Raw genomic sequence first — 27,863 nt, 5'->3', positions numbered from 1 at the left:
TGGAGAGAATTTATAACTCTTCCTCACTTTTTCCAAAACTACTGGTGTTGGGCTTTAGGTGCATGTAAAGCTGAAAGTTTTCTCTTTTTAGTTTAAAGTGTTACTAAACCCCGGACCCTGCATTCACTATACCTTGTCTCCCACAGTACACAGAACATGGAAATGCAATTATTTTAGTAAATGTAAACTGCTAAATACCTTTTCTCATCAGCAGTTAGAGCAGTCTTGTGACTTCTATCAGTGTCCAGCAAAGCACTGGTTACAGCTTATAGGAGGAGTTTTCATTCTCCTGTAGGCGGATGCAGGACCCCTGACCTCTGGAGAGTGCTGATTGACCCTGTGCTGACCCTGTGCACATGCACTCTCCAAAGAAAAAAAAGAAAAAAAAAATTCTCTAGCAATACACACCAAACTGAGCATTTGCAGCTTACCCCGAGCCTCTGTACTATCAGGAGATATTTAGGAGACACTGGAAGAAGGGGAGAATCCGAGAGAGGAGAATCCAACATCCTTTTTACACAATGTGGAAGAATAACCCCTTAGGCTTTACTATTGTGGGGTTAGTAACACTTTAAGATTGAATGTGGAAGGGCTAGACCTTCTATCAGGATTTTATTGCTGCCTGTGTTCCCACTGGAACCCCTTTATATGGTTTCTGGTGAGCACGGGTAAATCTGACACTTAAGAGGATGATTCCCCTTGCTTTGGAGAGACTCTCTCTTACTTCCCAATTTGTCTCTTGGACAGAAGTAAAGGGAAATCTCCCCGAATGGAGACATCCATAATAAACAATAGGAATCTTAACAGTTTCTTGCAGAAAGAAAAAATAGTGACTTTACACTTCATAGATGCAGAGAAACAATTAGTAAAATGTGGAACGCTCCAACACAACAGAATGAGAGGGGCAAAAGGGCATCTTTGAAGAGTCAGACCATTTAAAAACATTCAGGACCTTTCAGACTTGGCCAGCTTTACAGTCTAGAAGTATGGTGCACCCAACCACACTGTTCTGACAAGCACCAAAACACTTACACATCTTTGTCTGAAGCCAGTAGAGCATTCTTGGAACAGAAGTTATTTAAATGTCCGATTCCATCACAAATCCCAAATATAAGGGGATTATTCCTATTTTTGAAGTGTGTATGACAACTAGTAAAGATCAGTCCCCATAAATACCTTCTTTTCTAAGGCAGTTCTTATGTGCTCCGCATTAGTTTAGTGGAAGGCTTTTTGGTTCCTTTTAGCCCACCTCACCATAACCATTCTGGTTATACTTTGTTTTATTATTGTTAGAAGTCCATTCACAAAAGGCCATTCATAGACCAACCATGCCTTTTAGGATTGAGATCTTTTAAGAAAGAACTATAGAGGAGACAAGCGAGCAGACAAGAGACACAGGCTGGGGTCAGTTGGAGAGTTTATTAGAAGTTAGAAAGACATGTACACAAATCACCATACACTTCAAGGATTAGTAGAAGAAGCACAACTGCCAAAAAAGTCACACTAAGACTGAAATAGCTCTAAATCCCATTAATACTCGTGGTGGGAGATCCATTAACATCCACAGTTGATGGTAACCACACAAACGGTCTCCACTGACAGTATTATCAAGCTTTTGCAGTACATGCTTTTATTTCTACAGCGTACAGTTTCTGTGCAAAGGTCCTTGACATGCCACTAACGGACCTCAAGATATTAAATAACCTTCAGTAAAAGAGCAACTAGCTTAGAAGTGCTTTCCTAGGGACTGAATACATTGGAATAACACATCGTTGTATGACTGGATTACAGATCTTCAAAGCTAGATAACAGCTGGACAAAGCTACACATGTACAGTGTTGAGAGGAGGGGAAAAAAGTAGTGTAGGAAGAGGAAGAAGTGTCAGCTCTTTCGGTGAGAATGGTCAATTTACAAAGGAAGTGTGTATGACAGCTCAGATGGAAATCCTACAAAGAGGTGCTAGAACACAGCGGTCAGTACTGGAGAGAGAGGTTAAAGCTTGAGATGGAGCGCATCCGTCATGCAGGAGACAGAGTTAGAGTCACACAAGGCATCTAGGCCTGAGGAAAGGAAACGAAAACAAAGACATCTCCATGAAAGCGCTGGAGACCGTATTAGCAGATTTACCTTACAGACAAGTTCAGAAACAGTATTTCTAGGTCACAAGTGAAATGCATTGTGAGGACTTAGGAGTGAAAAATGCAGACTTGATTTAGAACCTGGAAGCTCCGGGGAGATCATCCTCCAGCTGTTCTTCATGAGTAACACTTCATGAGTCAGTGACCTCCAAAAAGTATGCAAATCAAAAATTCACGCTGGCTCTATATTTTGTGCGAGTCAACAAATGTAGCTGGAGGACGGCAGTCTGGAATCTAGCAACCCCTGGCTGTGACAGCTTTCACAAGGATTTCAAAGCCAGGTTGTCCCAGAAATGCACCTGTGGACTGGATAAGGGCATTCAATAACTTACATTATTATCAGGCAATAAATGAGCTTAGCAACAAGCCCTCACTGTCCTTTCTAGATGCATTTACTGTGTAGCAAATCATCCTAAAAAAATCACAACAGAGAATCAGAGGCCCAGCTGAAGTTTAACAGCTTACCCTAGCCTACACTTGTGCAGGTTTGCGTGGGCACGGCAGCCCTTTCATTTGAGTGGACCTTCACCTTCTCCAAAACGTGGCCGCGGGGAAATCACATGGTGCTTTTGACGCGCTGTGGGCTGAGATGTGTGGGGGGTGCCATTAAGATAGAAATGGCAGCCCCGCACGTCTCTTAAAGCAGCATGATGTGGCTGCAGTTGTTGCAGATGTGGGAACAGCTGCGATTCCTGCACCCACAACCAACCTGCACAGCGTGAACCTAGCCTTACAGCACATGCTGTTGTTTACAAGAGAATACTGGCAAGCCAAGTCTCTGCTTCCAGAGGAAGATGAGAATGGGAATGGGAAGATCAGAAGATTTCAGTGCTTCTGTTGTGAACGTTGAGGATTTTATTTCTTGCTCCATCACAGTGATTGAAGAGGTCGCAGAGGGCTTGTTTTAAAGCTCATTTACTGCTTGTTAAGAATATCTGAAATTTTTAAAGTCCACAATTCTACTTTAAAAACTAAGGGGTCAAATTATATTAAAAAAAAAAAAAAAAAAAAAAATCAAATAGAAAATTGCTACCCATTTGTCACATTTCATTCTCTGTGTGAAAATGATTAGTTGTAATGGGCAATAACTTCACTTTCATTCCAGTTTTAATAAATTAGAGACAGACACAAGATCAAATAAAAAAAAATAATTTAAAAATAAAGCTTTAACTTCTGTCCAGACAGGAAGAATTTGCATTAATTTACAACTAGAAGCTAGACATTTACTACTACTTCTGTTTAAATAGAGGAACAGATTTCTAGACTGGCAAGAAAACAAAGGAATAAAAAGGAGCAAACCAGTTATAACAGTCATGGTATCATCTTTAATAGGCATTCTGTGTAAATATGTATTCTATACAATCATGCCCATTAGCATGATGGAAAATTGAATTATAAAGAAGGCCTATTGTATAATACCAGGTAACCTAGGATGTAAGGCAGTTGATAATTCCAAACATACATCAGCATCCATAGCACAGAGCTTGTGAAGACTAATGTTACTGCCCACAAGTTTACATTAGACAGTGCTGTCTTTATGTGTTCAATTATTTCTGTTTAGCAACGATGGTTTCATACACACTGCTCCATGACTATGTTGGATGATAGTTGTTGGTTCTTTGATACAAGTTATGTTGCTAACATTTCAAGGACTTTTACTAACCAAACTGTTATAACTGGCCTTTCAACACAGTTCACAAAACGGGAGACATTTAGTGCAGGATATCAGTGTAAGGTGGCGTGAGGATGTATTTCTCAAAATTAAATGTATGAGGATGATATTCAACATAACAAAAAGACATGCATGTCATGATCAAATCTGCTTACGCATGGCTGAACCAAAAAGGTTTTGGTAGCTTAGATCACATTGGTTCATTTTCTGGCAAGCATGGTGCTGATGCTGAATACAACCCATAAAGGCAGAGCACCTTCAGCTATACCAGCAGCATCATGGTTCCACCCAACTGCCCAGCTGTAGTGCAGATCAGACTAATGAATTATTAGCCAGTTATGTTCTGATTGTTTTTTGCATAAACTACCATAAATATCAAAATCAACCTCCAGTAAGGCTCTTCCAGAGGCAGAATCAGCACTCTAAGTCAATAGGGGTTTATTGCTTACAGGACACGTTTACAAGGGGGGTTAGTGGGTTGATAATTTTATCAAGATGCACCTGCTTCATTTTCGTCCAATCATAGGCTTAGGAAGATTTTAGACCAGGGTTGTGCTGCCCAATGGCTACAGAGAGGTCCAACTTGGGTTGACTAGCAAAAGCGCCCTAATCACAAAAGACTGGCTGAACATTATTCTTTGGCAATTATGTATATTAAATGTGCATTCATCTGTTTGCCCGGGGTTTAACATTAACAGAAATCAGACTAGTACAAGACGGATTATGATTGACAGCTATAACGTGCTGCACATCACATATCAGGCTTTGTTCTCTACACGATTTTACTGTATTTTTATCTGAGTAGTCTGGAGTCTTGAAAGGTTTTCTTTTTTTTTTGGTAAATTGTGGTTTTATTCAGGGAAGGGGGGGCTTACTCCTCTCTCCATCTATTTAATTCCCATGAATTGCCATTGTAGTGAAGGACAGTAACAGGATAGTGGAACAATGTGTGGAATAAGCAGAAAAGTAGTTCAGTGTGACCATTACAACAACCAGAGTAGACGGATCTGGTGGATCCAAGGCTAGAGTGTTCTATCAGACTCTATCCTTTCACCCATAACATAAAACTGTGTTTACAGGCTGGGGGGTTTACACCCCTCATGCAGACTTAAAATGAAAGTGATCAATAGGAAACATAAATCATGCAGATTGAGGCATTTCAATCAAGCAATATGGCATGCTATAAGTTCATGAAAAATTAAAGAGGTTCTCCACACACAAATATTAAACACTACTGTCTTGAATTCAGGACAAGGTCATATAAAAAATAAGTTCTCCATATTAGAAAACCCTGATTAGTATTATCAAACTAAAGAGAACTCACTAGACTGACAGTGATAGAATCCAAAATTTGAAGGTTGTACATTCCCTTACAGAAGATCTGATAGACACCACCTCTTCTGTACTAGAATGATCTGCACGCCCCGCTCTAGTTAGAAAATAGAGTTGCCTCTGGTAGCAGCATGCCCAACACTGCAGAAAGCTCAGATCAGTTTCCTTGCCTAGGGGGTGAGGTTTTATAGTGCAGAATTAAGCTGGTTGGTAGGCAGCAAGGCCTCCAGCACCCAGTCTGACATTCAATAGTTCTTGTCACAATAACTGCAACAACAGTGCTGCAGGAAACCATCAAAGATGAAGGAAAACAAATGTTATTACTGAACACAGGATTCATGCAAGATATAATTGATTAAATAAAACTTTCTGCATGGAGAACCTCTTTAAACTAAAAAATAAATCCAGACATTCTCATATATCATTACCAATAAAATGACATCTCATTGCTAAAGCCCAATTTTACGCATCATCTTCCATAAAGTCCTAGGAACCAGCAAATTTGATACCCAGTATGAGATAAACACTGGCCAAATATATCTGGGTTCTCCCACTCTTGGCCAGACACAAGCTGCACAGACCTTTCCTAGAGCTTGCAGCATGGACTCAGAAATCTCATTTTAGGGCTCAATCTTCCCAGTAGGTGCGTCCAAGTGTGCACTTTTTGAGTGTTCCCACCCAACGCATATTGGAACAGCCTATTAAGTTCAATGAGCTGCTTTATGCAAAAAAGGTGCCAGAATGATTTTTAAAATTGTCCAGTAACAAAATGCATACTACTGTGGTACCATGCGATTTGGCAGATGCGAAAGCAAGTGCATTTGCTAGATGCATGGGGACACCATTGAAAATCAATGGCACCCGCATGCATCTGCAAAACACAGAACAGTTCTTGTGTGGTGTGGGAAAATTCACGATTTTGCAAGCGTTACCACGCTGCACTTGGTGAGAGCAAGCCCTTATACCAGTAGTGAGGTAAGGTGATCCTGCAATTAATCCCACAAGCAGGTTGTAAAAGCATCAGCTAGAGAGATAACCCTATGCTGGACATAGGTGCTAGTACTCAATGGACAATTTGCTGGCATCAGACAATGCATCGTCTACTATAGGTGGATCCACTTTTCAGATAAGTGTCCTTCAGTACACAATGTCCTTAAAAGAGTAAAGCCCTATGGTGAATGTATGTACACGCTGTGCTTAAAGATCTTTTTAGGAATTTTTAAGCAAGTTGAAACAGTTGAGTAATGATGACCCTTTACAATGACCGGTCTGTTACCACCTCCTAGGAAAACCTACCTGGTTCCAACCCCACCCAAACAACACAATCAATGATGAAATAGATGCATGGCTTACAAACAGAAGGCCATGGATGACCACCCTAGCTGGCACAGGCCCATCATTGTAGCAAGGGCTTGCATGCTTCGAAAATTAGTTTTACCACTCCACAATCTTCACAGAACTAAAGGTGAAGCGCACTTTAAAAAAAAAAAAAAAAAAAAGGCCAACTTTTTTTTTTTTTTTTTTTTTTTTTTTTAGATACAATGCACCATCCATACCCAATTGGAATATTGGGTGTTGAGCTAACTAAATTCACTCATCTCCTGTTACCATCTCTATCAGGTGCTTCATGATGATTTATCATAAATAATTATGAGCTTTAGCATGAGGCAAGCACATTAACCATGTTAAGTCACTTTTTGGAAGCAGAAAACAATACAAGGGTAACAAACATAAGCAGGCAAAGTCATGCATAAATGTATCATGAACACTGGATGTCACAATAAAACAAAAGTATATGGAATGTGGTACTGTTTCCCCATATGACAAAATGACAATGAAAAATAATACATGTATTCTAAAACCAGTTATTAAGTGAAATGAACATAAATAACTTCTATTTCTACATAGTAAAAAAAAATATTCTCAAGCCTTAGGTGATAAAACTACAGGACATTACTTGAGGAACCATTAGTACTTTTGCCCTTTTTTTCCATAATTACAAATACCTTAGTTTTGATAAAAGGGTAATAAGGAAACCAGGCTGGCAAAAATAATATCTAATATTTGCTTGCCCTGCAGATCCACTGCATGGAAGTTCACCTACTAATCTCCTTCACCATTTCTACATGTTGTCTGTGACTGTATGTTTGTACATATCAGATTCATTAACCTGGTATCTTCTAATACACTCTATGCAAAACCGCAACAAGGAAGGCCTATATAAAACTTTATGGGCAATAGTCTGAAGACGGGCCTTTATATCTACTCATATGGCTAAAAGCATGTGAACAACTTGCATAATATTGAACTCTGGTGATCCCAGTGAAGGGTGCTGTTAATGCTACATCATGTAAATACATGTTAGACAATTGTGCACAAAAATTTGGGGAAGGTCCTTTAGTGTCTCATGCCCAAATCCAGCTTCATTAACAATATGGATTGAGGAGTTTGATGTGGAGGAACTCAAGTGGCCTTCACAGAGGCCTGATCTCCACTCCATGTTCTGGACGATTTTGGAAATGCTAACTGAGACCCATGCCTTCTTATCCAACATCAGTACCTAACCTTACAAATGCACTTTTTTCTAAATTGGCACAAATTACCAGCAAAACAATCCAAAAGCTTCTGGAAAGCCTTTCCAGAAGAGTAGCAGCTGTTACAGGCAAGAAATGAAAATGAACCATCCCCAAATTGAAGCCCAACTTTAAAAAAAATTAAAAGTAGAAGGGACATTATTTATGAATTATGCCATGTGTACCTCATGCTGCTGTCTTCTCCTTTAGTAGAAATCCTTTTCCTCTGACTCCAGAGCTGGTAGAGTTGTACCACTCATAAAGAGTGCCTGCCCTTTCCACCCACCTCCTTTAATCATAGGAGAAGTACCTATAGCATCTATAAATGAAACATGATTAATGCAGGACGGATGGATGATTGAAAAAGGTCTTCCTCCTCCATTCATAAATCACATTTCAGTCGTAGAAGCTGCAGTTGATAGGATCATTTTTGATCAGCGTCTGTCACAGCTCTGTCAGCTTCATTAACCCACCACAAGTTCATGGAAGGGGGGGGGCTAATTGAAGAGGATGTCCCTTGTGCTGACTTTGCTGCTTTTTTATTTTTTAATCTTTAGTGAACTTAGGCTTTAATGCCCATGGTTTTGGCACTGGGATGTCCACTGAACTCCTATAGTTGTGATGGCCATGTGTCTACAGAGCTTTGGCCTTGACTAATGAAGGAACACACAAGTCTGTGGGCACCTTTATGAAGAAAGGTTTATATGAAGCTTTTGTCACTCACTAGGCAATCAAATTCACAAAGGATGCCAAGCAGGAACCAGCCAATGCAGTCTATATATCTGCCCTCCTGGGCCTGACTTTCTAGGCTGCTATGACGTTCCTGTGGAGGATAAACACTGACCACTTATGCCCCACTTGAAACAAACCTATTAGAAAATAACTGTAGGCACCTCATGCTATCTTCCAGGACTCCAGAAATTGCTATGACAACACCCCTTATAAACAAGCATTATGTTCTGCGTCAGTTTGGGAGTGTATATTTTTATGTGCTTTAATTACGGACAGAGGTCTGATTTAAAGCATGTAACCCTTTACAGAAGCCAGTGTTCACTAGTACCCCGTGGTGTGCATTATCCAAATTAATGTAATGTACTCTTTACATTCTTACCAGTGTCACTTATTGTGTATTTTCCACAGAATGTCTTGGATTTAAATTAAAAACATTTGTTCTGCCAAAAGACTTATTTACTGAATCTGTGGATACAACAAATTTATCTCTAAAACCTGATAGGAGTTCCCACTGGGATACATATAGAACTGTCTGAGAACTGATCATCTACACTGAATGAATGTCACTTTGCTCCAGTTTTGTCAGAGACTGCAGCTGCAAGAGGCAAGTATATCATTACCAGCCTGGTTACTTTGTTACCGTACATCCAAAAACAAATGGCTTTAGGCCCAATTCAGAGACCTAGAAATACTCTTTATTTCATGTTAAATACCAAAATATTAACTCACCAAACAGTAACAAGCTGAAAACAGCACAACATGCAGAAGTACAGAAGAAATGAAGGGAAGAGTACAGTACACAGTATAAATCAGCAGTTCAGATTAGGCAGTATCCCATGCTTTTTATCGTCATGGTATTGATTACAGGAAATTGTATGAAGGTGGAATATATGCTGATTGATTGTCCCGGTGTAAAGAAAACAGTAGTGGGGTATTAATAAAAAGAGAGGGCAAAAAAAAAAAAAACCATTTTTATTAACCCTTTTTGAAGGAGCAACCTAGTAGGAAATGATGAAGAGTTGGAATCTGGGTGTCTCCAGAACACTCAGTGTAACATCAAAATTGCTTTACAATTTCCAAAGAAACTAGAACCTGTTAGTGGGCTATCCTGCAAGGCCAGAACAAAATTTGTATGGTCAGGTTCTGATGTATCAGATTGTAGTGGGGTCAGCTTTAACCACTTCCAGACCGGACACTTTTACCCCCTTCCTGACCAGGGCAATTTTCAGCTTTTAGCGCTATCACACTTTGAATGACAATTCTGCGGTCATGCAACACTGTACCCAAATGAATTTTTTACCATTTTTTTTAGATAGATAAAGCTTTATTTTGGTGGTATTTATTCACCACTGGGATTTGTATTTTTTTTGCTATGTAAATGAAATGTCCAAAAAATTTTTAAAAAAGTGTTTTTTTAATAAAATTTTGCAAATAAATAATATTTCATCATAAATCTTAGCCAAAATTTATTCCGTTATCTTTTTAGTAAAAAAAAAAAAAAATCCAAATTAGTTTATAAGCAAAAATTATAATTTTTAAACATTTTTTTTACATTTTTATTTTATTTTTTTATATTATTATTTTTTATTTTTATTTTTTTTTTACATACTGTCACCCTAGCAGTACAGTGTCACCATGGTGACACTGTACTACTTGTGAGGGGTGATAAAGATTTTTTTTTTTTTTTTTTTACACTGACTGCTTTTACACCCATATAGGATGTAAAAGCAATCATTTCTCTTTCTCTCTGTGTGCATTCCTGCACTCATTGAGAAATACAGAGTGAGCTGTGATTGGTCACAGCTTGTCACATGGTACAAGGCTTTTGTGAATAGCCTTGTACCATGTGACCTCTGTGATCATTCACAGATTTCACACATAGTAAGCAATGATGTCAGAAGTGACATCTTGCTTACTACTTTGCATGTGATCACTGATTGGCCAATCAGTGATCACATGATCGGGACCTCGTACAGAGGTCCCGTCCGACGATTGGTGTTTCACACAGCGGGCACCGGATCGCGGTGCTGTGCGCTCCCAGGGAGCGCACACAAGCAGGGTGCGGGGAGGCCGTTTATAGACGGCCACCCGACCCTGCAGTGCCACCGTCCGGCCGTTTATATACAACGGCCGGTCGGGAAGTGGTTAAAAAAAAAAAAATATATATATATATATATATATATATCTATCTATCTATATCTATATATATCTATCTCGATACACGCGGGTTATTGGGGTCAGCTTAAAGAAAAAAAATTTAAAATAAGAAACTTGCCAGGTCTATAATCTCCCATAAGAAGTTTTAGTTGTAGATGCATATAAAGTGCTTTCTGTGCCTCAAAAGCAGATATATACCCCCAGGTTTCCCAAGAGCCCTCATCCTCCAGCGTCCCCCAAGTCTGAGACAATGACTACAGCCCCCCACCCCATAATGCCCCCAAAAACCTCATCCCCTACAGGGGAACCAAGTCTACTGCAGAGTGCTCTAACCACTCCAGAAACCTCATCCCCCTTGCAAACAGTGACACCCAACTACATTCAGAGTCTTGCAGCACTTCGCTACATATTTTGAATCTCCATACTTTCATTGTATTTTATTTTTTGGAAGGTTTTTAGAGAATTATTCAAGCCCTGGTCTCTAAAACATTGGAAACCACTGATCTTAGGGACCCCATTGGCCTTCTTGCCAAGCAGTTAGAGCACTAACAAATGACAAGGCGTGTCCCTTAAGATTTTTGCTTTTTCAGTCACAAGAAGCATTGACTTGTAAAAAATAAAAATTCCCATACAAATTAAAAATTTTCAAGCAAGGTTTGCTTGCCATCCACTATCTAGAATGGAATATAGATTTGTGGGGGGAATTGACAGTGTGAAGATCAAACTAAAAGCTAGCAGGATTAGAAGTCAAATATTACACAAACAGCACTAAACATTACAAAAGACCAACAGTTCTATCAGTTTACATTAGAAGTCTTATTTCTAATTGCTAGAAAGCTACTCAGACTTCTAAAATGCAGAAGAACATAGAACAACAATGCTGAGCACATTTCAGTTTACTTAAAGTCCAACTGAACTCTAGTATAAAACTAGACTCACAGACGTCATGTCAAACAGTTGCTGAGGTGCTACTGCTTCCATGCAGGCAGGAGACAGGCTGTTTTAGATCCATTTAGGACACAAGTGTGATTTCGCCCACGTCTGCTGTCATGCATGACAACGGAAATCATATTATTCTCCATGGTGCCCGTTCACATCAATGAAACATGGTGCAGTATAAATTTTTGAAAAGGTACAGGTTACTGTTATACTGTACCAGGAAGCTATTGACAGCTTTATACGTGAGTTCAAATTGGGCGTCAAGTAAATAATGAACTTTGGTTGCTGCAGAATACTGGTCTTTGTAAATTGCTGTTTTATTACTACTATCTATACTAAAGGAAAAAACAGGAAACCAATTAAACATTCAATCAGCATCATAAGACAAGGGAAAGAGGCCAGATGAAAGATTATGGAAATATCAGCATATCAGAAAGGAGGCTTGCTGTACATTATTGTTATTACAGAACGGGATTATACCAGCATGCGGATCACGTTAATGTGTTTTAGATTGGTTATAAAGCAAGATTGTCCATTATTTGGCCACACTGTGTACTGCACTTACCCCGTTCCACTCTACGCTCATACTCACTTCTTCCCCTCCGTCTGGACCGCTCTCGTACTTTACCACATCAAGGCTCTCCCGGCTCCTCCTCTTCTCAATGCTTTCTGGGTCATTTAAAACTTCAGCCACTCGCTGCTTGTGGACATTGTCTAGTCCCTGTGAGACAGGACCCTTGTGTTACAAGTAAAGGGAGAAAGCCCCTGAGATTTATGTTAGAAGAACATAGAGTGACTGTAAAAGGTCAAGGCCTGGAAAGGAAGACCTCAAAATTTGATTCTGGTTTCCTTTCCAGGGACAGGGATCTGTAACAGACTCCCATACCTTGACATAATCATAACACGAAACATTCCACAAAGCTGCCACCAGAACTCGTGTGATGATACAGAAATAAAGAGGCCTTGTTTAGGGTGCAAAGCAGAAGGTAGAGGGCACTAACCCCATTTTTCTTTATGAAGAATTTAGTGTATTTCTGAAGTCTGCAGCAACTAGAAATCCAACTAAAAACTAACAAAGATAAGGCAAATTTGAAGCTGCTACAAATCTCCACTATGAAGTTAATAGCGGCCATCCCATTACAATCTGTGCAGTAGCTACCCACATAAACTTCCCGTTCTACTTCCCCGAATTCTGTATGAAAGCTCTCCCCCAACTTCCCCTTACTCTGGAGCATTGGTAAATACCCAGTACTTTCGGAGATGGAGGCACATGCAACCTCCTCTCAGAATGCAGTGCTCAGACCTAGCTGCAAAATGCCAGGCCTAAACACAGTCCCTTGACCAAAAAGTAAAAGAAGTTACCCCCCTGTAAGCTACAACACCAAACGCAGTGTTTACACAATGTTGTGTTCTGATGGAGGAGCAACAAGGCGGCAGAGTACATGGCAGGCTGGGGGATTTTCAAACAAAATAACCTTTCACTTTGCCTTGAGAGTCTTTTTTGTGGTTTGTCTGCCTCTTGGAGATTGCTCCTCACTTCCTGTCAAGGTGACAACATTGGCAAGTACAGTAAAAACCTCATTGATGTTCTACATCTTACCCACTGTATTCAAACTGGAGATACACTTTAATAGCACAAGTGGACTTTCCTAATGTTATGATCAGGGTACAAGTTTGACCAGAACTCAGGAAATGCTTTCTAGCATGTTTCAGCTAGAAAAGAAGTTCTCTAAATTAGCCTGTTCTGAAACAGCAAGAATGGACCATGGGAAATGCAAAGATGTTCTCTTTATTATCCTAACACAGAGAAAGGCCGAAATGAGTCCAAGGTGATTTTAAAGCTTTTATCGTAGGCTTGCTATCCTGTTTCCCAAACCAAAAACTGCCCATGCACTAATACAATTTTTTTGTACAGTTTTCTTTTAGATTTATCAAAACCATATATTATGAGGTCAAATTTAAACACTTTCAATTTGTATGCAATCAGACAGGTAAATCTAAAAAAAAGTGAACAGGAAAATTGTAAAATGTATGGCCCAGATTAAGTTTGTATTTGAGATGAACTTGTAATTACAACCATATTTCATGAAAAATCATAGATTCCACATTTCTGCATCACACTGAGCTCTGTAAGCCAGCAGGGAAACACGCTGATTCAGTCACAAATCACTTCAAAAATGGACTACTGAACACAGCATGCCAACACCAGGACAATGAGCACAAATGCCACATGGCCGTACACCAATACAAAATTAACACAAAGCATGAAACTTCATTTTTTTTTCTTTTTGTTTTTTTACTGTATATGATTTTCTGACTGACGGAACTGCTCCATTCTGTGTCAGTGGGATCAAATGGGGATCACAGAATGCAAATGTGAGGGACCTGGAGCTGTGTCCAATCAGAACAGTAAGGATAGACCTGCTGTGTCTATTACAAAACTACAAGAGCAGGATCTGTTGATCCTACATATCTAAGATTTAAAATTTAGGAAGATCTGTGGGGAATTGTTAGACTACACAGGCATTTTGGAGCACTACATTTTGGATCCTAGATCTGGAATATGTGGTATAATGGAATGTGTGGACATAATTATCAATCACTTTTTGATTATGTATATATAACAAAGAGTTAAAGGTATTTTAAAGTTAAACTAATGTGAAGTACCCAAATCCGTCCTAATAATATTAGTTTTAGTGTAATGTCTTGGGTTGTCTGGTTCCCAAGGGTTACAGGAAAAACAGGACTGCCAGGAGAAATGATGAGAGAACATAAAAAGCTTTGTCATTAGCCGACAGGTTTCAGCGGTTCTTTTATCAGGGCTTAAAATTGCTGGTATAAAGATTAGGCCTAAATGGGTTGAAAATGTAAAACATTAAAAAATGTCACTATTAACAATAGGCTCCAGCAGCTGATCGCAAAGCTGCTGGCGTTTGCTCTTGGCTTGTCTATTGGCGATGATGAAATTAACTTTTCACGGTTACCTCAACATTTGCTCTGGTGCTCTCATTTGTTGGGTTTTTTTTACCCTTTGAATTTAATCCAAGGAACTTTCTAGAGGCCTTTGTTTGTGAACGGCCAAACAAAGCTTATTCAACACTTCAAAATGGTTCATATCTTGACTGTGAGATCAATCTACACTTGGATCCAGAGCCTCCTATCTAGATCTTTTACACAGGGATAGCTCTGTAGGATCACAAATCGGGTTCTTCAATTGTGTATGTAGCTGCTTTCCCGAAGCTTAGGTTCAGTAAAAGACCTAGGCTACATGGCCCGACCTGCCTCTTATGCAGGGAATCAGCAATGATCAACTTCTTCTATTTCATTTATCATCAACCACTGTTGACCATAAGGAAGTTGCTTAGATAGGACAATTTGAAAACAACTTTGGCTTCTAAAATACTGATAGAAAAGTAATGATCAAATGGGCCTCTTCAACCAACACTGCACTATGCTGAAGAGCAGTGAGCTGCAGAACCTAGACAGGGGACACCAGATACCTCAATTACCTGTTTCCGTGACCTCATCGCTGCCTCTTCTAGTGTTTCTGCAGCTTCAAACTTGCCCTGACGTCTGTAAAGTGCTCCAAGGTTTTTCAGGGTAGTGGTCACTGTGGGACTAAGGATAATGTAACATTATGTATTTGGAGGAGGTATGTAGAGAATGTTATTTATAACAGCATCTTCGCAATGCAGTATTAGCTGTGACCAAGCAAAAGTACTTTCACCTTTACTTACCTGTCAACTTTGCATGCTTTATACCAGCCTCCATACTCGCCAAATGTGCCATCCTTCTGTTTACCCTAAAAAATAAGATACAAAAGAGTAAATAAATTAAATTCTCAGAAATCTAAAACATTGGCACGTTTCTAAAAAATCCAGTTTTTAAAACTTTGCAATCACAAAGGTGTTTTTTTTTGTCTATGTTAAGAAGGGTCCATAACATGCAAGGAATTGGAAGAGGTAAACAGTTAAGTGTTTTCACGAAAAACCCAAAATAGAGATAAGCTGTTCAATATAGTAAAGAAATCCAGACAATTTGTGCTGAAATATAATATTTATGATATATATATATATATATATATATATCAATAGATAAATATATATTATAGAGAATGTAATCTATATTTACAATATTTATGTAAATTAAAATAAACAAGTGCTTTGGGAAGTTGGAAAATGTAAGCACTTTAGGTTAAAAAAACGAGTATAGTTTCAATCTTTTCGTAACACCAAAATTGCAATTAGCATCTAATCTGCAAACCTTACTTTGAACTTTTCTCTTTCTTCGGCGTGCATCCAGATAGGTTTGTTTTCATCTGCAAGAACACAAAAAACAATGAAGAGAAATCCTTTACTGTGAAGCAGGGGACGAGTACAGCCTGTAAATGATACTGATTTTCATTCACTGCTTGCATGCATGTAGAACATCTGGAAACTCTTAAGCATCTGTATCTTCTTCCTCAAATTGTCACCCTCACAGAAGACCGTAACAAATCCTCAGAATGGAGAGAAGAGGAGGTCAATTCATCAAAAAAGTACTGTCAGAGTAAAACTGGCAGACTGGCAAACCAAAGGAGAAAGGCATGATTTATGTACTATACTCTGGGGGGAAAAAAATTCTGAAAGTAGAGACCCTGTAAAATAATATTGTGGTAGTTGCATTTTTTTTCCATCTCAAACAATATTTGCATTACAGTGTATCAAATATGCACTTTAAGTAGAAAATGCTAACAAACTAATTTTAGCACACATATAGTTTGCCCAATTTGTTGGTGAAATATAAAAGATGAGGTTGCACAAAGTAAATGGAAAACCAAAATTGCACAGGCCTGAGAAATGGTTAAAAACTATAGTACCAAAAACTGTCCACATGCAACTCTTTAAAAATGCTTTACTAGCTCATCAACCTGAAGTTAACACTGAATGATGGCCATAGAATGGTTACTCATACTCCAGTGTGCATGGTGACACCCAACAAATGTGGAGCAATAATTGCTTTCATGTGCATGCACACCTGACGTGCATATTTGCATTCATACAGTCATGGCCGAAATTGTTGGCACCCTTGATATTTCTCCAGGAAATCATGTATTTCTCACGAAACGTATTGCATTAACACATGTTTTGCTATACACATGTTTATTCCCTTTGTGTGTATTGGGACAAAACAAAAAAAGGGAGGAAAGAAAGCAAATTCGACATAATGTCACACAAACCTCCAAAAATGGGCTGGACAAAAGTATTGGCACCCTTTCACAACTGCGGATAAATAAGAATGTTACAAGCATGTGATGCTCCTGTAAACTCACCTGGGGCAAGTAACAGGTGTGGGCAATATAGAAATCACACCTGAAAGCAGATAAAAAGGAGAGACGTTCACTTAACCTTTGCATTGTGTGTCTGTCTGTGCCACACTAAGCATGGACAACAGAAAGAGGAGACGAGAACTGTCTGAGGACCTGAGAACCAAAATTGTGGCAAAATATCAACAATCTCAAGGTTACAAGTCCATCTCCAGAGAACTAGATTTGCCTTTGTCCACAGTGCGCAACATTATCAAGAAGTTTGCAACCCATGGCACTGTAGCTAATCTCCCTGGTCGTGGACGGATGAGGAAAATTGATGAAAGATTGCAACGCAGAATAGTCCGGATGGTGGATAAGCAGCCCCAAACATGTTCCAAAGACATTCAAGCTGTCCTGCAGGCTCAGGGAGCATCAGTGTCAGCGCGAACTATCCGTCGACATTTAAATGAAATGAAACGCTATGGCAGGAGACCCAGGAGGACCCCACTGCTGACACAGAGACATAAAAAAGCAAGACTACAGTTTGCCAAAATGTACTTGAGTAAGCCAAAAGCCTTCTGGGAAAACGTCTTGTGGACAGATGAGACCAAGATAGAGCTTTTCGGTAAAGCACATCATTCTACTGTTTACCGAAAACGGAATGAGGCCTACAAAGAACAAAACACAGTACCTACGGTAAAATATGGTGGAGGTTCAATGATGTTTTGGGGTTGTTTTGCTGCCTCTGGCACTGGGTGCCTTGACTGTGTGCAAGGCATCATGAAATCTGAGGATTACCAAAGGATTTTGGGTCGCACTGTAGGGCCCAGTGTCAGAAAGCTGGGTTTGCGTCCAAGATCCTGGGTCTTCCAGCAGGACAATGACCCCAAACATACGTCAAAAAGCACTCAGAAATGGATGGCAAAGAAGCGCTGGAGAGTTCTGAAGTGGCCAGCAATGAGCCCAGATCTAAATCCCATTGAACACCTGTGGAGAGATCTTAAAATTGCTGTTGGGAAAAGGTGTCCTTCCAATAAGAGAGACCTGGAGCTGTTTGCAAAGGAAGAGTGGTCCAAAATTCCGGGTGAGAGGTGTCAGAAGCTTATTGATGGTTATAGGAAGCGACTGATTTCAGTTATGTTTTCCAAAGGGTGTGCAACCAAATATTAAGTTAAGGGTGCCAATACTTTTGTCCAGCCCATTTTTGGGGTTTTGTGTGACATTATGTCATATTTGCTTTTCTGCCTCTGTTTTATATTTGTTCCAATACATACAAAGGGAATAAACATGTGTATAGCAAAACATGTGTTAATGCAATACCTTTTTTGTGTGAAATACTTGATTTTCAGGAAAAATATCAAGGGTGCCAACAATTTCGGCCATGACTGTATATGATGGGGGCATTGCAGCCACCTGAATCACTTCTGATACAAAGCCAACAAAAAGGTAAATAAACTCATGGCTGCTACATAGGCTGGGAGTTTGTTTACATTGCAGTGCTGGCACTTATGCAATCATTTTGTTGGCAGCAACAAAAAGGTAAATAGAATGATACAAAAGACTGTTCGTGTACTATAATGTACACAGTACATTCTTTTTAAAGCTTACTGGAACACATTTCTATATGTTACTGTATATTATAAGTATTTTTTTTGAAAATAGAATATACATTCATTATATCTTTGCAATACATGCAGAGGTGTCTCATGTTTTACCTCTTTAAAATGGCTGCAAATACCAAACGAATAGCCCGGTCCAATTCTCCCCTGCTGGCCAACAGAACTCTGCCCCTTTAAGTTATGAAGTTAAGGAAAAGAATACATGTTCTGTAGTCTAACACTGAAGAACCAGGCAGGGCTGATAAGCGCTGCCTGAGTAATTCCTAGATTGTAAGCTCGAAAGAGCAGGGCCCTCTAACCCCTTGTATATTGTTTTGTTACTGTATTGTCTCATGTTCTGTCCCCCACTATAATGTACAGCACTGAGCAAACCTTTCTGGCGCTATATAAATACTGTATAATAATAATGTAGAAGCAACATTTGTTGGGGCATCTGTTGGGGGGAAAGAAGACTTGCACAGTATGACAATACTGTGAGATCTTTTAGGTAGTGGATTTCCCTGAAAGAAATGGTGATGTCGCCTTTCCGGGGGGCATCTGTGCAGCCAGGGCTAAGTAATCACTGCTTTCAGAGAAATCAGGAAGTGGAAGAAAAAAAAAGGGAAGTAAAGCAAAAAATAAAATAAATAATTTTACATCAGCATACAGAGATATAGGCTGATGTAAATTTAAAGAAAGTCCTGCTTTAATGGAATCACTTTAAAAACAAAGAATTTGTCATTTTTAAAATACCCTATACAATCGGACTGAAGTCCTAGATGGCATTTTCCAATATAGCTTAAATTGCCACAATATAACATTGTTTAGCTTGAAAGTGATAAACTAACAAACTGCTAATGGGTTAAGTAACTAATTCTAGAAGGTCTAATTTCAAATCAATAGGTTTTAACACAATCACCAGGTATAAAAATACACAACGGAAAAAACACTGCATTAGGGTTTAAAATTTTAATAGTTTTATTAGTTTTTATTTATTTTTTTTATAACCCAAACTCTTACCGTCAACTGATCCAAACTCCCTTTCATGTGCTCTTGTCAAGATTTCTTTGTACAAAGTCTCAGCTTGCTTGAACTTGCCTTGTTTCAGATAGCAAGAAGCCTGGAACAAAGAGGCATTATTAATTATACGTCAGAAGGAAAAGTTACAAAAGAACATGAGAATTAAAAGAAAAAAAAAATGAAAAACCTAGAATTAAGCCTTAAGAGTAATAATTTTAAATGAGGTTGCACTGATCTGGGTGCACTGCTTCTATTCGAATTAAAAATAGTGAAGAATTGATTTATCAAAAGATAAAATAAACTAGTTAAAAGGACCTTTTGTAAAAGAACAAAATTAAAATAAAATGCACATCGTATTGCAGATAAAACCTGCAGCCTGTGAAGCATTGCATCAGCAATCAGCAGATCAAGGATGCAATTCCGGGACCCTGTAGACTCTCAGTCAGCTGTCTGCCATACCTCAAATTGTGACAGCGGGTGCGGAAAGAGCATCCCCCACCCGCTGTCACAATGAGGGATCAAGAGTGTGTGGGCAGGTGCATTATTGTAAAATGTTACAGATGTAACATGTTACAAAGGAGAACTTATCGTTTAGGCCAAGAGTGATTTCTTTATAAAGGGAGAAAAGGTCCATCACCGGTAGGTTATAGGGGAGGTACGTCCTAAAAAGTTTTGCCAATGTCCAATCACCTGAAGGTACAAGCCTATAACCCAGGGTCTATAAATACTGTACGTTTAAGATAACATTTTTATTAATTTAAATTCTGTTTTAGGGAATCTTCCATGACAGCATTGCTGTAACTGACAGACTCAAGACTACTGGGATGGGTGTATCAACTACGGCAATGTTCAAAAGGTCTGGTCTACGATGCCTTCTTAGAGTTTTCCAAATGACTTACCACAGATCACAGCTATAACAAAAAAAAAAATTAATATTTAAGGATTATTAATACTACTGGATGCCAAATTTCCCAGATCCTATGGTGCAGCTTATCCTAATAGCATCAACCACTTCAAGTCATATTATTGGGGGCATTTCTAACACAATGGTCATTTACCAAGCTTAGGGAGGTGCTTTTTATTGTTTCTTGCTGTATAATCCATACAACCAAGAGTTTTTGGCAATTTGTTATGGTCCAGCCAGCAGTCTTCCATGCTCATTAGCCAAGAGCCAACCATCCATAACCTATTATAAATGTGATTATCTATGTATTATAAATAATTATAACTGCAGAGACAACAAAGGATTTAGCCTTTTGCTGTATGACTCTTTAACCACTTTATCAAAGTATGTTGACGTCCCTCTAAATGATTGGGTTCATGTGTTTCCAGAGAAGGGTATGGTTATTACTACAGCACACAAAGATTTAAAACTATTATTTTATCTCTAAAAGGTTACCAGGTTGTTCTTAGTTTTTGCCACATTTGGATCATCTGGCCCCAATTTGGTCTGGTAAATCTCCAATGCTCTCTGGTAATAGTATTCCACTTCCTCATATTTGCCTTGGTTCTGACACAGTAAGGCCAAGTTGTTCAGTTGTTTAGCTACGTCTGGGTGGTCCTTACCCAATACCTGCACAGAAAAGAAAAAATAATAAAATATATAATTTATCTACCAGTGTAATAAACCTTAATATAACGTTACGATTCTAAAAAAAAAAAAATGTTTAGAAAATAAAGTTCCTATAATTATTCCTGCCAATTACAGTCATGGTCACTGTGACAAGTAGAGCAAAGCAACAATAAAGCCCCCACAAAAGGTTCTATTCCCCACTATACCAAAGAGAAATCTTGTCACCTGTGAAAGTAACTACAAAATAAATAAAATGTCATCAGACAGAAGTTCTATCTCTAGCCCAGTTTTCAAAGTTGAAGTGGTTGTAAAGGTAAAATTTATTTATTTATTTATTTTTTTTTTTTAAGGTTACTGCATTCTCTGAATTAACCAGTTCCCGACTGCGCTATAGTGAAAATACAGCTACAGCGCAGTCAGCTAGTTCTCGGAGCGCGTCCATGGACGTCCTCCCACAACCGTGCGCCTCCTGGGGTGCGCACTGCATGTGATCTGTGATTGTTGTGTCCTTTGGCAGCTCCCTCCTAATACTCAGCCTGTGAGCAGAGAGCAGGGAGTAGGGCCGAGCCAGGCTGTGTGCCTGAATAGATGCAAGCAGCTCAGCTCAGGAGCGAGCCCACAGGAGGGACCACCATAGAAAGCAGCTTCCTGTGGTGAGCACTCAGCAGGGGGAGAAGCCAGGAGCACTGGTGGGGGACCCCAAAGTAGGAGGACCTGGGCTGCTTTGTGCAAAACCATTGCACAGAGCAGGTAAATATAATATGTTTGTAAACTTTAATTTTTATTTTCATTCACACAACAAAGTCTTGAGTTGGGCTTTAGACATTGTTAGCTTGCCTAGGCAGAGCAAAGCCGCTGCATCTCTGGAAAGGGCCCCACTATACTCACCTTAGCGGTGATCCCTCACTACTCCTTCCTTCATCACAGCCAGAAATGTAAAGCAACACTACAGACTTGGAAGGTACAGCAAGAAAGGGCTAGTAAGGCAAGTATAAGAGGGCAGCAGTATTAAAGAGGGGCTTTTCATAGACAATGTCACTTTACCCTGCATGGCAAAGTGGAATTGTCTCTAAGTGAAATACCGAAATAATGCAAAATAAGCTAAAGATAATTAAACATCTTTGAAGTTACTTAGAACTTATACAGACTATTAAATATACATTTTATAGACAATAGTGTAATTATTTGAAGAAGTCATCTCTGTAATTTTTACATTCTTTCAACATGTACAATAAAATACTCTGACACCTAAGAAGCACTTGTCATACATATGGAATGTGTGAGCTGCCTCCTATTACTGGCAGTATTCTTTGGTCACAACACTTTAAATAAGCACAGAAATGTCAAAGTCAAAAGATATTCAGTTGCTTAGCAGTTCATCAGCTTACCTTTTCCCGGATTTCTAGTGCCCTCTTACATAATGGTTCTGCTTCCTTGTACTTCCCTCTCTTCCCATAGAGCACAGCTAGGTTATTAAGAGTGGCTGCAACCTGCAGAGGATAATACACAGCTTAATATCTACAGGCTTCAACCAATGCATTACCACAACACCAAAGCGGCTCAGAGGATCAGCGCTGATTGAAAGAAAATGGATTCAAATTGAGAAGAAAGAAGACAGACTAATATCTGCAGAATGCATACAGAAGGACTGGGTGTCTGCTACTCTGAAAGCTTATAGGTCAGGTAGGACCTCTGTCAAACACCTATAAAAGGTGCAATAACAACCAGCGGGCATCATCATAAAATAACTGATTGATAATAGAGTGCTGTAGTGATTTCTGAAGTCAAGAAAAATAATTAAAGACCAACTACAAGATACCCCTCACTTCACTGCATCCTCTGGGAGGCACCCTAAACATGTATTTATGCTTTTGTTTTTATACTTCCCTTTTCCAGAGGTCTTCATGCCAGTCATGTGACTCACAGGTTACCCTTTCCTCTTGCCTTCTCTTTCAGGGTGGATGGCCCTCAAAGATGCAGCATGAGAACAGTGCCAGTGATCCCGTAACCCTTTAGAGAGGACTCACTCAATTATGCTGCAACAATATCACCTTTAGCCCTGGTTCACACTGAAGAGGTGCGGAATTTGCAGTATTTTCAGTGCATCACATCACAATCGCACCCAGTTCATACGAACCGATGCGGGTGTGTATTTTAAAAAACACCCCGACATTGATCCACAAAACGTGGTGCAATGTGCAGAATAGGATCGCATAGGTGTGAATACCTATGTGATCCGAATCTAGTGTGGACCATAAAAGGGTCCTGCATGTCTTTGGTGCGGGTGTGGTGCGAATAGAGACATACAAAATGTATGGCTCTAATCACACTGCATGCAAATCGCATGTGATTTGTACCGGAATGCAGTGTGGTTCCTGTGCGAATCACATGTGATTTCCGCACCGCTGTAGTGTGAACCTAGGCTTACGGGCACACTACTCAGATGGACTATAAGCAGTTGTTCCAATGCACTGACACGTTCATTGTAATCTCTGCAGTAAAGATACTGATGAAGCGCTCACATATTTATAGTATGTTTTTCCTTTCTATGGGCTGGCTGCTCACAGCTCAGTGGTGGGAAAAAAGTAAATAAATGGCTCTGGCTGTTGCATGGTGCTGAGCGCCCATGTGAATAAGCCCTTATACTCACCTCTCCCCCACTGCTCTACCCATTCAGGGCAAAATGACAATGTTTCCAATCAACCTACCCTAATTACTCCCAAGATTATATGCTTACCACGCCACTCCCTCTTACTACCCAGTCTGTTTAGGTTCCAGTGTTGGGAGTTTAGGACAAGGGAAAGATGACACAGGCTCATCAACCAGAGCTTGGGGATGGGTCACTCAAACATGAGCACTGTCACATGGGAGAGGTCATGTGCTCCCCCATAACTAGAAGCCTAGCTCCTTTATTGAGGGCTCTGGTAGTGTGGCTCGGCAAGTATAAAGGCCTAGGTGGAAGGATGATCTGCACACACTGTCACTTTACCCTAAATTGGAAAAGTGACAGCGTCTCTTTAAAGAGCACTAATTACAAAATGTCACAAACGCTGATAGGTTTAACTTAAAGTGCTTTTTTTTTATTAAAATAAAAAAGTTATATTTATCTGCTCTGTGCATTTTCTATTACCTTTTTTTCTGCAGTCTCCTGAAAAGTGCTATCAGCTCCTTCTTCCCTGTGGGTGACCCCTTAGCAAGCCATGTGCTGGCGGGCCCCCATGCAGGCAAGCTTTCAAGCCGCGCTGTGTGTGTCTATAGACGCACACACTGCACTGCTCAGCCACATCCCCTGCTCCCTCTTCACAGGATTTGACAAACAGCAGCAGGAGCTTCTGGCTCTGAGTGAGGAAGAGAAAACGGTGCTGCTGCAGGCGGGCACAATGCTGGATCAAGAGATGACTCCAGTGGGTATTTAGGGTGGAGAAAACAGGTACTGAAATTTCTTTCACCTTAATGCAGACAATACAATAAAGTGGTAGCACATTTTGCCTCTGCTTTTTTTTTCCCTTCAAAGAGTTTACTTTCGCTTTAAAGAAAAATCCCTTCGAGTTTATATCCACTTTAAAAAGGTCACCATACACCATTACAATCTAATCATACAATCTTTTTACAATCAACTTTAGATTTATCAAAACTATGAAATCTGAGGACCTAATTATCCAATCAATCTGTATTAAATCCGCCAGGCAGTTAGTACAGTACTCTGCAGTACTGTCTTAGGCAGGTGTGAAAAAATGCTGTAAATTAATCCTTCAGAAATAGAAGTGTTAATAGTTTATTTATCGATTAACAAATGTAAAGTAAATGAACTGAAAAGAAATCCAAATCAAAATATTGTGTGACCAACTCTTTGGCTTTAAAACTACTTCAATTATTCAGTTCTTATGGATACACTTGCAGACAGTTTTTGAAGGAACTCGGCAGGTAGGTTGTTCCAAACATCTTGCAGAACTAACCAAAGATGCCACAAATATTACTGTTTTTCATGTACTCCCAGACAGACTTGAATATGTTGAGATCAGAACTGTGTGGGAGCGAAACCACCACTTCCAGGAGTCCTTTTTCTTCTTTACACTGAAGATCATTCTTAATGACATTGGCAGCATGTTTGGGGTTGCTGTGCTACTGCAGAATACATTTGGGGCCAATAACATGCCTTCCTGATGGTATGGCATGATGAATAAGCATCTGCCTGTATTTCTCAGCATTGAGAACACCATTGATCCTGACCAAATCTCCAACTCAATTTGCAGAAATGCAGCCCGAAACTTGCAAGGAACCTCCACCAAGCTTGAATGTTGCCTGCAGGCATCCATTGTTGTACTGCTCTCTAGCACTTCACAAACTGCCTTTTGCTACAGCCAAATATTTAAAATTTTGACTAATCAGTCCAGAGCACCTGCTGCCATTTCTTACACACCTCAGTTCCTTTGACCATCTACTGTTGTCCGGAGAAGACTGGCTGGACATAGTCTTCGAGGCAGAATTATGACCAAAAAGCCCTACCTCTGACTTGGAAACAAGGCTATGCAACTCAACTATGCACAAAAACATCAGAACTGGGGTGCAAAAAAAATGGTGGCAGGTGCTCTGGACCAACGGGTCAAAATTCGATTTAATTGGCTGTAGCAAAAGGCAGTTTGTGAAGGGCTGGAGATCAGTACAATGATGAGTATCTGCAGGCAACAGTGAAGCATGACAAATGTTCTTTGCAAGTTTGGGGCTGCATTCCTGCAAACGGAGTTGGAGGTTTGGTTACAACCAATGTCCTCAATGCTGAGAAATAAAGGCAGATAATTTTCCATCAAGCCATACCATCAGGAAGGCGTGTGATTGGCCTCAAATTTATTTTGTGGCAGGCCATGACCCCAATTCAATGCCAATAAGAACTATCTTCAGTGTAAAAAAGAACAAGGATCCTGGAAGTAATGGTTTGGCTCCCACAGAGCCCTGATCACAATATCACAGAGTCTGTCTGGGATTACATGAAGAGACAGAAGAATTTGGGGCAGCCAACATACATAGAAGATCCATAGTAAGTTGTCCAAGGTGTTTGTAACAACCTACCTGCCAAGTTCTTTCAGAAACTGAAGGGAAAGAGTGATCACACCAAATATTGATTTGATTTGGATTTCTCTTCTGTTCATTTACTTTTCATTTTGTTAACACTTCTATTTCTGAAAGCATTCCTAATTTATAGAATTTTTTTCAGACCTGCCTAAAACATTTGCACAGTACTGTACTACAGTACAAAAGGAAATTGTACAAATCAGATTGTATTATGTGGTGAGCTTCGGATCAAGAAGCATTTTCAGCTTCCATTAAAATCGATGTACTTATTTATACATTTAGACCTCCTGCACAATGCAGCTTGAAAAAGCTCAGTACAGCATTTTCTTTCATTGATCTAAAATGTAGCCGATTGTTTACAATGTGCTTGTACACACACGTGTGTATGAGTGTTGTGTATTATAAAGTATATTAAAAAAAAAATAAATGGAAAAATCTGCATTCCTGTCAGTATTTTGTACCGGTACGTGCAAATGAACATAAATATTTTGATAATTTATAGATTTTGCCATAAGGAATGTATTGTACGCACAAATACGTGTAACACAAAGGCCTGAAATCACGCCCAGAAATGCCGACACTCAAATATCAGTACCATGTGCAAGAGGCCTTTCATGTTGCTACAAACTAGAATAATTGGCTTAGGAAAGTGCAGTCTTGTCAGCCATTGGTCAAGAATTTGGTACTGCTAATTAGCAATTACACTTTTCACCAAGGTAAATACATCTTACTGAACAGTCATAATCTGGAATTATTTTCAAGCCAGCGAGATAAACTTCTACCCATCAAATTAATATTTGTCCTTTATTATGAGGGATCAGGTTACATCTACTAATTCTATATGATTTGTTTGTAAAATAATTTTTTGCACTATAATCATAAATCTAAAAATAATCAAACTGCTAATTCAATATTAAAAGCAGCAAGTTCTGGTAAAGCAGCAGTTCCTCCATTCCACCTTCCCATAACCTCCCTACCAAGAAATCGCTCTGCCATTTTAATGTAGTGTGCCTTGCATAGGGTATGATTACTCTGTCTTTCTGGAAATGTTTACTGGTTATCTGGTATTGAAATGAACCTTTCAGCCATTTTTAAATGCATCTGAAGTGAAAATATTTTTTAAACCTCTGAAACAAGTGTGGACAGACTAAAACCCCTAAAAAGTTTTTATTGTGGTTTGTGTCCCCACTAGAGAGATACATTCCCTTAATATCCTGGTGCCCATTTTCACTTGGACTGAAGTTGTCACTAAAGAAAAAATAACGGGAAAATCTTTTGATGGGGACACCTGTTCCATAACAACTAAAAGAATTCTCTCACTTTCATGAGACTTTAGAGTTGAAAGCTTTCTCAACTTTGTGACAGGTACAAAAAAGTCCCATTAGCTAATAATGACCTTTTGCTCACCCACTGCTCTGTCAGACCCTTCTCTAAACACCCGGTCCTTTTAGGAATGGAGGAGCACGTACTGACCCTCCCAGGGTGAAGTGCTTTGGCCTCAGCAGCCAAACATGAGTCTTGACATGAGGCACTGTCAGCTGACAAAAAGGAAGCAGAGCTTACACAGGGTTTGAACTGCAGTAGTGGAATATCTCTGGGCGGGGGTACTTCCTACAAGAGATCCTGTTCCTTTGCCATGACTGCACTCAATAGTAATGGAGTAGGGATCAATAATCTCAAATGACCACTAAAAGGAAGCATTTACAATCATTATACCGGTGTTCCTCGGTTTACGAACGCCTCGGTTAACATAATTTTCACTTTACAAATGA

General features: G+C 39.5%; 1 protein-coding gene across 11 annotated transcripts in view; it reads right to left on the bottom strand.

The window, feature by feature from the left end:
• Positions 1-27,863, bottom strand: part of KLC1 (kinesin light chain 1) — a 117,644-nt gene that overhangs the window by 24,030 nt on the left and 65,751 nt on the right. For 6 of the 11 annotated variants that reach the window (XM_089657251.1, XM_089657252.1, XM_089657244.1 and 3 more), the window contains exons 7-13: positions 22,410-22,511; positions 20,848-21,021; positions 19,449-19,548; positions 15,812-15,861; positions 15,281-15,345; positions 15,053-15,161; positions 12,109-12,279 (exon numbers count right to left, since the gene is read on the bottom strand). In XM_089657251.1, the coding sequence (XP_089513377.1) occupies positions 12,109-12,279; positions 15,053-15,161; positions 15,281-15,345; positions 15,812-15,861; positions 19,449-19,548; positions 20,848-21,021; positions 22,410-22,511 (771 nt within the window). Of the gene's footprint in view, positions 1-1,400; positions 2,061-2,093; positions 2,445-12,108; positions 12,280-15,052; positions 15,162-15,280; positions 15,346-15,811; positions 15,862-19,448; positions 19,549-20,847; positions 21,022-22,409; positions 22,512-27,863 lie in introns of those variants that run through there. The other 5 variants (XM_089657255.1, XM_089657253.1, XM_089657247.1 and 2 more) reach the window with 5 other exon arrangements.

This window comes from Staurois parvus, unplaced genomic scaffold, assembly GCF_062004578.1.
Source record: "Staurois parvus isolate SC_StPar_1 unplaced genomic scaffold, SC_StPar_1.0 ptg000978l, whole genome shotgun sequence".
Classification (NCBI taxonomy): domain Eukaryota; kingdom Metazoa; phylum Chordata; class Amphibia; order Anura; family Ranidae; genus Staurois; species Staurois parvus.
The sequence above is the reverse complement of the archived record's forward strand: the minus strand, read 5'-3'. Positions and strand labels throughout refer to the sequence as shown.